Source organism: Condylura cristata, unplaced genomic scaffold (genome assembly GCF_000260355.1).
Source record: "Condylura cristata isolate star-nosed mole 26May11 unplaced genomic scaffold, ConCri1.0 scaffold00011, whole genome shotgun sequence".
In the NCBI taxonomy this organism is placed as follows: Eukaryota; Metazoa; Chordata; class Mammalia; order Eulipotyphla; family Talpidae; genus Condylura; species Condylura cristata.
In genome coordinates this window covers 14,787,269-14,799,523 of record NW_004567112.1, presented here as the reverse complement: position 1 = coordinate 14,799,523, position 12,255 = coordinate 14,787,269, and the positions used below count along the sequence as shown (strand labels likewise).

Genomic DNA, 12,255 nt, shown 5'->3' with positions numbered 1-12,255 from the left:
GAGTAGGGCCCTCATCTTCGGCTTTTATTTTGGAAAGGAATTAAATTAAAATCCCCCCTTTAATGCATAGGACACATTCAGGCACCTCTTACTGCTAGTTCAAAACTTGATGCCGCTTATGTCAGAGAAAAGATGTTTCATCACCATTTTCACAAAAAGTAGCTTACTTATTACTTGGAGAGATATACATCTTATTTCTGTAGAATGTCCTTGCCTGCTCCCAAATCACACCCACTGCATATTGCAAAGGAGAGGCACGTGGCCGGGTGTGAGCCAGTTAGCAATGGAGTGTCATGGCAGGGATGAGCCAATTAGCAATTGAGGGTCATGGAAGGGGCCCCCATTACATGCACTGACTTCAAATCACAGGACAGGCTCATCATCAGAAACCAGCTTTGTCCTTGGCTTAGTGCTTCCTAAATTCCTGGTTTACCATCAGAGGCAAATTAATTTGAGATGCCACTCAAAAGCTCTGACTCCCAATGAGCTCCCCGTGACATGCAGCACTTTATTTCAAGAGCACACACACACACACACACACATTCACACCCATGCTACACTGCTTGTGAGTTTGGTGCTTGTTTGAGCACAGGTGGTGGCGATGGGGTTCAGTCTAAGAATAAGGAATTTCACTGTTTATCCTGGGAATATCAACACGGACATTCTTTTTCTCATTCCCTTAGGCCCAGTGGAGCACGTTCATCTCCGAGTTCCATTTGTCGCCATAAGAAACAAAGAGGTCAACGTGAGTGCGGTCGTGTGGCCCAGCCAGCTGGGGACCCTCACCTACTTCTGGTGGTTCGGCAACAGCACGAAGGTTCGGGCTCTCTGACCCGTGTTGGGCTAGACATGCTGTTCTCGCTCCAGCGTCTGTGCTGATGTTGGCCCTGGGGTGTAGGCACCTGGGCACTGGTGCACTGACTGAAGCTGTGCGCCTCCATCATGGAGTCAAGCGTGTCCCCACACCAAGGCCACTGTCCCCATAGGGACTGTCCACACAGCCTAAGGAAGAGAGAATCCTTCCAGAAACAATGTGAACTGGGTACTCTTCCTGTAGATCAGTGCTTCTGAAATTTCACTAACTCCATCTTGTTTTAATCCTCATACTTCCACTCACTAGTTTTAGGGTGCCAAGGAGGTCACTTAACTTCTCTGACTTTAAATGGCCCCCTCATCCATACAGTGTGAGCTGAGGCCTAATGGAAAGCTGAGAACACAAAGCCTTTTCAGGCAAGGGGCTGCTGTGGCCAAACTAGAGAGGCCAATCTCTGGACTTCACACAGATGCTCCCTTCTCCTGGTGACTGGGGGTGGTGACACCATGTCCAGGTGACACCTGTGTCCTAGGAGCTCAGAGCACTTAGTCCGAGAGTCCCCATATTTAAGGGCTTAGCTTTCTTTATTCCTTCTTTTTGTCTTTGTACAGTCCTTGGTCACTCTGGATGTGACTGACATTGTTCATCTTAAAGCTCTTTTCTTTGTCTTTCATAATTTAAGAAAGATATCAGAGTTTGAACTGCTGGATATTTAAAGAAATGGAAAATTAATATTCCTTTGCTGGCAGAATAATTCCTTTAAAAAAGGAATGGAAAAATAGGGGTTTTGTTTATTTCCCAGTGACCAATGAGAATGCAGCCCTGTGTGATGACAGTGGGGGGTGCTTCCTTCCTGCCCATTTTTCAGAAGGCAGCATAATGAGAACATGCTGGTGATGTGAGCTTGATCAGTTCATTTAGCTTAAAATTAATTCACTCAACTGTGAAAAGGAGAAAATAATGCCTGTCTTTGTGGTTATTATGAAAACTAGGAAAAAATTATATAAATCTCCCTGGTGCACACTAGGTACTCACTAAAAGGATGCTTTTTATTTTGTCATAAAACTTGGAGCTAGAATAGATTTATAAAATACAGAACTAGTTTCATGAACCCAGAGGACCCTCTTCTGTTTACATTATTCATGGTATATACGTAGAGATATATCATACACATATACATATAGATAATTTTAGTTCAGTTTCTTAATGTAGGCAACAAATTCTTTTATAGTTTTGTGTTAACTGTTCACCAGGAAAAATGATAGACAGGCTAGTTCAAAAGACCCCCATCTGGCATGTTACAGACATGAAGCTCCCTGCAGGACATGAGCATCCTGAGGTGAAAAGTGGTTAATTACAGAGCCAGACTTAATACCCAGCTCTCCTAACCCCCATGGACCAAAAACCCACCTACCTGTACTCCATGATGCTTTGGCTGCATCACTACATTTGAGGTTAGCAGACCCTTAAAATCCTAGTTCAAACACCAACAGATATAAGTGGTGAAAGACAGAGAAATCCTTTGGGAGGAGAAAGTTAGAAACAGGACGGGGGAGGTGGTGGTTTAAGTTCATTTCTTTTTTGAGAACGTGAGGTTTCAGTGGCAGGCTAAGGGATTCATTTCTGTTAGTGTTCTTTTACCTGCTGATCTTTCCTTCAACACTACTGTATACAAGGAGGACAGTACTTGGCCCTTATCAACATAGTGGTTACTCACCAGCCCACAGAAGCCAGAGGCCAGTGTTGTCCACAGCACCATTAGCTTTTATACTGGGGTCTTCATACACACTGCTTTCTTCAGTTATTCCAACATCACTGGCAAAGGAGCAACAATCCCGTTTTACAGGGAAAGCAATTAGGTTAATGACCTTGGAAGCTGAGTATGTGTGTGTGTGTTAGGCATATTTTAGGGTAAGGTGAATGACAGTAGACCAAATACCGGGACTTTCAACAGTGAAGTACTTTTGAAAAACGTTGATGTTTTTGAGTATCTATGTGTAAGTATGTCTGAAAGAACTTTCCCACTACATTATGAATTTTCATATTAACTCCATAGTTAACATTTAGTTAACACTTCGATAAGATCTATTCTACTTTTATTTCTTTCCATTCTCTGCATGTATTTCATACTTCTTTACACAATTCTATTCATAGTATATCCACAATTATACATTCTGCTTTTTACACTACATATGATAATTACTTTTCACACATTAATATATAATCTGCTCTGGGTTTTAAGTCAGATGAGCACAGTGATTGTATAGTCTATTCTGTGATGGCAGAAAAGTTACACATTTATATTGTGGAGAATTTATAATATTCAATATTAATTTGACTTACTGTGTCTGGGAAATTGGTGGAGACTGTATCCAAAGATTTCCCTGAAGCTCCCTGTTCCATTAGTCAAGTGGAAATCTCATAACTAAATAGTCACTCAGAAATTTGTCGATTTCTTGCTTGGCTCAGTGAATAATATGTGACCTGTCTCACATGAGGGATTGTATGTGGGCTGGGACAAAGCCCATAGCCCAGAGATGGATTCTAAGAGGCCTTGATCTGGACTGGCTTGGTAACTTGCAGAAAGTTCAGATTCAGAGAGTCCATTGGCCAACTGTTGGATTTGTGGGGTTTAGGAAGGCCAATTTGGGGGATTAACAGAGGCCTGGCTTAATAAATGTGTCTACTTGCCTAATAGATTCAGTAAATGAACCTGAAAATACTTGATTTAATTTAGCAATGTGCACTAGATAGCTGTGGCCAACGAATTCAAGAATCCTGTTGAGTGTTCCAGCTTTGCAAGGAAAGTGAACTCAGCCATGATGCCATAACAGCTGATGAAATACAAAAGCAATTTGGAAAACAAAATTAGCTCCTGCCATTTTCAGAGCTCAGAAGCCTGTGGCCTGGCCACCCTGGGACCCAGTGTTCCCATTCAATGAGATTTGTTTTCTATGGCTCGGAGCCCCGACTGACTGGTGGGCTGGCAATCTCCTCCCACCTCAGATGACACTACGTTTGTCCTGCAGCCCTGCAGTCTGGCCTGGCCCCTGAATATCTTAGGGAAGCAATGGACAGAACTTAAATCAGCTAGGACAGGAAGAATTCTTGGAAGAAGATGTCATTGTTCAGCACAGTACCCATAGCTGAGCAGAAGACAAGAGTGTGCAGAGGAAGGAGAAAGGCCACCTAGACCATGGAGAGCAAGAGAGGGTGTCATGGAAGGACAGAAGGTTCCCAGTTGAGATGGCTATTAAAAAGGAAAGAAAGCCTGGCCGTGAGAGGTGGGGAGAGATGAGAGCTGGCCAGTAGAAGGAGGAAGGATGATGCCTGGAGGAAGGGCAGTGGGCAAGCATAGGCAAGATAGTCATTGTCAAGATGATTTGTGGAACCAAGAACAATTTTTAAAAATTGACTTTTCCTTTATCTCTCATGTTTTATTATGGAAAACATCAAATATACACTAAAGTTGAAATGATGTTATGGTGAACATCACTATACTCATCACTTGTAAATCTGCCATTAACCTTACTATGCTGACTTTATGTTTCTCTGCCCATCCTTCTATCCAGTCCCTCTGTTGGTTCATTCATTAATTTCAAAGTAAATATGCCACTTGCGAGCTGAAATAATTACCACTGTGACGCAAACTTAAAATTTAGTAAAAAGAAAATTACTAAAAAGATTATTCAAAGTCATACAGAGTTCCAGGTCCTGGAGATCAATATTGCTCTCAGTTCGGAATGAGGAAGTGCTCTCCCACCTCAGAGTTTTCAGCCTTGGCTTGCATAGATAAGTTACAGGCCCAGAAAGAAGATACAATCATTTTTCTTCCTTAACAAAGGGAAGGAGATATTTAATTAATATCTAACATGTAGAGCTAACTAAGGGACACAGTTTACTAACAGACTTAGTTCATTGATAAAGAAAAAGAGTGTTCAGAGTACAGAGTATCCCTCTGACAGAGTGAATTTGGTCAGGCTATTTGTGTTTGAGAAGATGGAAAGGCCAAAGACTCCAAATCTCTCGGCCCAGAAGTGCCCCTGTGGGGCCTCCCTGGTGGCACAAGGGTTAAAGTCTCTGTGCTATGGAACTGTTGCCAGCCACTGTGCCATGAATTCCAACCCTGCCAGGGAGTTGACCCACATGGCGCAGCAGACCACTCTGGTCTGTTCCCTTCAACAATGTTGCTCCGTTAACAGTGCGTTTCAGTAGACCTGCCTGTTCTCCCCCATTGTCTCTGGTGAATCCTCTCATCCCCACCTCTGGCCTGCACCCCAGTTCTATATGCATAAAAGGTTTCTAAAAAGTACCCCTGTAGACACAAGGCTGAAGAGGCTGTTGTCTCCTGCCCCCTTTTCCCTCAGTGCGACTGGCAGACCTTGACAGGGGGCAGTCTGTGGAGTTTCCTGACATCCCTTGGCTTTTATCCCCAGCTCTTCATGGTGAACAGGCATCATTGTTCTACTGACTTTAATCTGGGCACAGCCCTAGCAGGGTGGAGATAGATATTTTCAACAGAGCAAAAACAAAAGTTTCTTTCTTGGCCCACACATTTAGTATAGTTTGCCCTAAATATTTCAGCTTGCCCATCATTAATTAGATTCCATATTTGTTTACCCTTTCCCCCAACCCAGATAATTTGCCTATTGTACCGTCTAAGTAACTTCCCTAACTAATCTTCCCTTTCACCCCACACCCCAAATCCTTCTGTTTTAACTAAGCTACTTAAAATGGCATCTGAAGCCATAGGAGTGAGTTATCTATTTATAATGGGTCTTTCCCATGAATGCAAGAAGTTAACATATTAATTTTTTTTTCTCTTACAAATCTGGTATGCCTTTGGTTAGTTGCCAGCCTAGAAAACCCAGAGGGGGAGAGGATGATTTCCTTTGCACTCTGACACCTCTAGGAGAAATTCATATACATGTAACCACACCATATAGATTATTTTGTGTGAAGCTTCTTTTCTTTCTTATGGTTTGGGATCTGTTCGTACTGTTGTGTATATCAGTATTTGTTCTTTTTATGTTCACAGTATGAACATATCGTGGTTTGATTATTCATCTTCCTATTGATGAATTCCTGGGCTGTTTATTCTTTGGGCTTTTATGTATAAACTGCTATGAACATTTATTTGTTTGTAGACATATGTTGTCTTTTCTCTTGACTGAGTCCTCAGGACTGCAATTGCTAAGTCATAAAATGTAAGATGGTACAATTACTTTGGGAAAAATACTGTGATTTCTTGTAAAAATGAACTTTCTCCTAAGTGATTATACCATTTTACATCCCATCAAAAATGTATGAGATTTCCAGTTCACTCTGCCTCCCTAATAATATTTGATATTATAATTTTGAAGAAAATTTAGCCGATTTGTTGGTTTTATAGAAGTATCTCATTTTCCTTTCAAAGAATAAAGCTAAGGTACCGAAGCAATTGAAGGTGTTCTGACAGATAAGACCTAATGTGTTGACCAGTAGGAACCACAGAATTTGCCTAAAGCCATTCGTCCATCCTTTGTATTCTGATTGCTGAATGAGCCCTCATTTAATTAATAAAGTACTTACTGCTCAACTGAGGATGAATTTTGCCCAGGGTCATTCATTAAAACAGTAAGAGGCAGAGCTCCAGGTGCTTACTCTCTGTCTCTCCCAGAGACAAGGCTCTCAGTATGGTTAGGTTGAGCCCAACTTAACTCCAGCTTCCTTCTCAACATAGTACACTAACCAGCCACCCCTGCCGGAGTGGAGGTGATCACAGACCTACCGCACCTCATCTGTTGTTTAGTTCAGAAGATGATGCCCTGTGTGTGGCATCACCGTGTAACAGGGATGTCCCCAGGAAAAGGGGAGGTTCCTTCCAGATTCCCTGCCCACCCAAGGAAGGGTGGAGCTGAGCATGGGGGAGAAGTGAGATAAGATTGGAGGAAGGAAGTGAGGGCAGAAGACCTGCAGGAGGCATATGGAGCCTTGTGACGAAGCTGCATTTGCTTCTTGGCCTTGGACTTGTACCAGGGACTTGGGACATGGAAGGGGACACTTGAAAGAAACATACATGTGTGAGAGACCCAAATGGAGGCTGACAATGGCAGCCATTTTCTTTACGCTGATTTTCCTCTTTGACTTCCAGCCTTGTCTGGCCCATTCTGCCCCTTTTCTATGGGTCCCCACCAGAAGGCGACTCATGGCTGGCTTTTGGGTCTCAGTGATCCTGCTTTGGACCCATCCTGTTTGGTTGGGCATTTACCCATAAGGGGGTGGGTAACTTTGGGTCCTTCATGGGGAAAGTATTTTATCCATTTTTTTCCCATTCTCCTCTCTCTACTGCACACTAAATTTCCTTTCCATTGAAGTCTTATGCAGTAGATTATTTTCTGTCTTGATGTGACAGATGACCGAACCCATTTAGAACAGGCAGGTTTGGGGGTGTTTGGCTGCCGCTCACTCTCCCCTGTAATGACCATGTCATAAGTAGAGGGAAGGATGCTGGAATTCACAGTTTATCATTCTTTTCCTTTTCACTTCTTTCACTTAGTAAACAGAAAGGATCTGAAGCTCAGTGCCACTCTCTAATCCCGCACAACTCCAGTCATTAATCTGACCATAAGATAGAGCATAGACTTTTAAAGGAGACAAAATCAAATTATTGTTTCAGAACTGCTGTTGAAGATTCTGAACTAGCAAAGCATTCCAACCCTGGGCAGTGACGCTGGCTGGAAGCTGCCTCCCTCATCTCTGTGAGGCTGCTGTGCACACAACAGGTCATGTCCGAGGTGCTGGGGAGGGCACTGTCTAGACACCCACACCGACTAACTCCACTGTCACTCTGTCCTGTGTAGTCCTGACTCCCAGAGGAGGGAGTCTGCTCATCTGCTCTGCAGCATCTCTTTGTGAGATGCCTTGGCACAACCTCCTTCTGCTGCTTTACCTTGTACACAGCAGTGGGCTTGAGAGGGTGTGGGCCTCAAGGTGATGTTGGAATAAGGACTCTTCAACCTCAGGATTGGGACTTTTTCTCTCTCTTTGCTCTTCTTTTTGCTTTTATAAGGATTCTAATTCCTAGGGGAAAATATAATTATTTAGTTTCCCTTTTTAATGTTTAGGGAGTCTCTATCTACTAGATAAGATCAGGAAAATAAACTAAATAAGATAAGATCTATGCATATTTAGTTATCTCCAGCCTATTAAAAATGAGAGAAATGCCTTGCATTGGAAAATGCAGATAAAATAAAACAGAAGCCCAGATCTATACCATATTCCCAACTTACATCATCTGCATGTAATCATCTGCATATCCTAGGAGATACAGAATAAATCAAAATGTGATCATGTCTCCGATAGGACTTTAAAAATCTCACATCCCAATGTAATACATGATGAAAATATAAGTGATAGGGAATATTGGAACAGAAGAGAAATGTTCTAGTCCCCAAGTCTACAGGAATAGGTTACAAAAGCTGCTTCTGCTTTGCTCCAGGAAAAGGAGCAGAATGACATACAAAATCTGGGATGCCCAATCTTTTCTCAGGGTTAGCATTTTACAGGGTATTTCAAGCATAGTAAACCTTCCTTGGATACTGGATATAGTCACAGATACGGACTTGCATATATATATATATATATATATATATATATATATATATATATATTTTCCTTTGTAACTGCAGATCCCTTAGGATACACTAATGCAAATAACTGTGTTGAGATTTTTTTTAATTTTATAATAATTTATTTTACATATTTTTGTGCATTTTTCCATCTCAGTTGCAATTGTGTTGAGATTTATAGGAAAAGAAGAAACCTGATCTCTCATCGAAGACCGACTAAGTGGGTGTTTCTGATTCTCTCCTTTTAGCCCCTCATCACCTTGGACAGCAGCATTTCTTTCACATTCCTTGCAGAAGGGACCAACACTATCACAGTCCAGGTGGCTGCAGGGAATGCCCTTATCCAGGACACAAAAGACATTGCAGTTCATGGTAAGTCCTGACAGTTATCTTGCTGTCCAGTCCACCTCCTCCATCCACCCTGGCAACAGTGCTGACTTTGTTAGGACATTAGAAGAAGTCTAGAAGATGTATCCAGTCCTAGTTTGTGACTTGTTCCTGGCTAGAGATTGAAGTTGCAAGAAAAGTAGCTGGCAGACATTTGTTGTCTTCATCGATTGAAGGGAGAATAATCTGAAAATGCCACCTTAGAAGCATCGAGAGCTTCTGAGGTATCTCTAACGCACATGCAAACTCATTCTTTATGGTGATGAGGACCAGTGGTGTGAAAAAACTAGAGGAGCTATGTTCCCTTTTTTTTTTTTTTTTTTTTGCTGGATTTATAAATCAGATACTGAGATGAACTACATATAAACGATGCATGTTCTTGATTGTGGAGATTCTAGCATCATTTGCTGTCATCTCCAGAATAAGGCTAAAGTGGAGGATAAAGATGGAGGAAAGTCCATGGCAAATGAACAAAGAATGAAGGGGAGGATGAGTTAAAGTGTCTATGGCAACCAAGTTCAACTTGTCAATGCTTTTATTAGTGGTTCTGCATGATAACACCAGGAGTAGCAAAAGTCTCCTTCTGGGGTTTCACATTTAGCTTTCATTTCAGGCAGTATTATTTTACCAGGGAAAGTCTGAAGATCCCAGGAACTAATAAAATGATAGGAGCCCAAATGAATTTTCTCTTAGTCACCAAATCTCAACTTCTCTCAGAAGCCAAGAAACAGGCTGAAAACAAGGAATTTCAGCTGAGGTCATATCAGAGTCTCTGTCCTCCCTCTGAATACTGTGATTCTCAGCTCCTTGCCTAGCAGAGTGTCTCTTTCCTTGCAGAATACTTCCAGTCCCAACTCCTATCATTCTCTCCCAATCTGGATTATCACAACCCGGACATTCCCGAGTGGAGGCTTGATATTGGCAATGTCATCAAACGAGCGCTGGTTAAAGTAAGTTGGCTTCATTTTTTCTTAAATCTTTGTGAATAAACAAAAGAACCAGATGGTGTGACTCGGAATACATATCAGTGGTTTAAAACCACTTGTCCACAGTGATAAAGATTATTTTTCTGTTAAAAAAAGTGAACAGAACAATGGAGGGAGTGAAGGAAAATGAAAGGGGCAATGTGGGGGGAGGGAAAGGGAACAATGTTCTTTGAGGGGTGAAGTTGGCCTTATTCTTATGCTCAGTTTTTCTAAGTCAGGAACTGGACCTTTAATGAACCGGTGAAGAGCCCACTCATAGAGTTGATCTAAAATCATCGATTTGTGCTGTTCTTGCCCACAAAGGGGTTTCATAACATACATTCAGATTCACAGGCCTACCCCTGGCCATGCTGTCAACCAGAAGACTGAAGGTCAGGAAGCAACATGCTTTCAGGATGATGGAGCTAACCCAGGGTCACATTTGCCTTAGAGAAAGTCAATCTTTTTCAGAGCTTGGTACTAGCATATAATGACAAATAAAGCATGATCAGCTCAAATGTAAAGGTAAGACCTGTCCAGTTAGTTCTATAGTGAGGCATGGCTATATTTCAGAACAACATGGGAAAGGTATGGTTCACTCTATCTAGGAAAGTACAAGCTTATTAGATATGTATATTTCAGTAAATACTTGTCAACTGATAAAATATCTTTGGCACACTTGAATATTGTTTAAAAATGTAAGTAGTAATTAAAAAGAGGGAGGATGATCTTTCAGATGGAAAGAGCAGCTTGCCTCAGCTATGGGGTATTGAAATAGTCCAGCATGTTTGAGAAATGGCCCAGTATCGAGTGTAGCCCTTCTACAGTTTGTATGGGAAACATGGCTGAAGTTGAGCTAGCTTGGTGTTAGGACAGGTTGTGCGGCTCTGAGAAGCTAAAGACACATCTGGCATGTACTGGGGAATGTGAGTAGTGTTGTTTGCTATTGAAGAGCAAAGTGCTGACAGTTAATTTGTGTTGTGGACCCCCATTCTGGTGGCAACTCAGAGGATGGACTGTGAGGTAGGAGGTGAATAGGGTCAGGAGAGATTTCAAAAAAGATGATCCATTAAAATACTAGTTATCTGGGCCAGAGAAAATAAGAACTTGAAGAGGAAAGATTCAAAGGTTACTTAAGAAGTTGAACAATAAAACTGGTGACTGATATAATGTGGATAAGAGGGAGAGAAAATCTTTCTGATGGCAACATTTGGTAAACAATGGTCTTGCCATTGACCAAGATGAAGATTCTATAGCAGAACTGGTCATAGGGGACAGTAATGGTTTGATTTTCAGTATGTGTGTGGAGAACATGAGGAATAGTTGGGTGAAGATGACCAAGAGAGTTCAAACTGAAGGTCAAGTGGAAGTTCCTGATGGAAGTGTAGACATGAGAACTGAGGTTGTGCTGGTTCTAAGACTCCCCTAGGGAATGGGAGGGCAGGGCAGACAAGAGGCCTACTGCTCCCCATGGTAGAGGAAAAACGATCCAGGGAATGATGTGGAGAAGGAGCTGACATGCAGGAAAGAACTTGAGAGAAGATGGTGTGAGAACAACCCTGTGGGATGTTGTCTACAAGATGAACTTCACCTCCAGCCTTCTTACCATAAAAATGAGACCATTCTTACATGTCTTTCAGTGTGAAAATCAAGAATTATATTGTATATAATCATATAGTATTAAGTAAAACCATACTAGCTTTTAAATCAGTAACTTGGTGATGATAACAGTGCTAAAAATCAGCCATGACAGTTGGCCCTTAGACTTAAATCATGAGTCGTATGGCGTAGGTCCCTTTGGACAGGATTAAGTGAATCCAGGCAATGAACTTATTCATCACACAACCTCCCCAGGCCCCTATACATGGGATTTTCTAGAAAATTGTGGTAAGGTATGAGATGCTCTGAGTCAGATCATATTTCTTCATCCTCACCAAGGTGCATGTGCAGTCATACCTCTCCATGGTGCCTCCAGAGTCCCTGACAGACACTCCCTGAGACCACTGTTCTCTGGGACAAATACTTGCACCAGTCTTGGTACTAGTAGGCCGTGTCCCCTTCCCCCATTGGGTGATTTCCCTGCATTTTACTCCTCAGTTGGTCTCTGGAGACTGGTCTCTGGGTATGGTCTTCTTACCCTGTGATTTTGGCACCAAGACTGCTGACTTCTCAGGGTCATGCCTGCCATCAGGATGTTAAGGTAACCCTGCCTCAAGTTCCTTGGGAGCCCCCACCCCCGCTAGATGGATTTCCTGAGTTTCTGACTATTGCTTGTTAGTTCTCTTTATGTTGGTGCTCTCACTTTGATAACATCTTTGGGAGTTAACGCATCTGCAAGCTGAGTTCCAAATAGGAATCGGTGCTAAGCAAGCTGGAAACAACTAACCTCTCATTGTCATTCAACTGCTTTATTCAGGCAGACATCTTTAGACAAGCGAGGGAGCCACAAACAACCCCTCCCCCCAAGAAACATCCATGT

At 42.2% G+C, this 12,255-nt stretch overlaps 1 protein-coding gene across 1 annotated transcript in view; it reads left to right on the top strand.

The window, feature by feature from the left end:
- SORCS3 (sortilin-related VPS10 domain containing receptor 3) overlaps nt 1–12,255 on the top strand; it is a 503,865-nt gene that overhangs the window by 480,055 nt on the left and 11,555 nt on the right. The window contains exons 20-22 of the mRNA XM_004680459.2: nt 684–817; nt 8,673–8,796; nt 9,649–9,761. Coding sequence (XP_004680516.1) covers nt 684–817; nt 8,673–8,796; nt 9,649–9,761 — 371 coding nt within the window. The remainder of the gene's footprint in view (nt 1–683; nt 818–8,672; nt 8,797–9,648; nt 9,762–12,255) is intronic.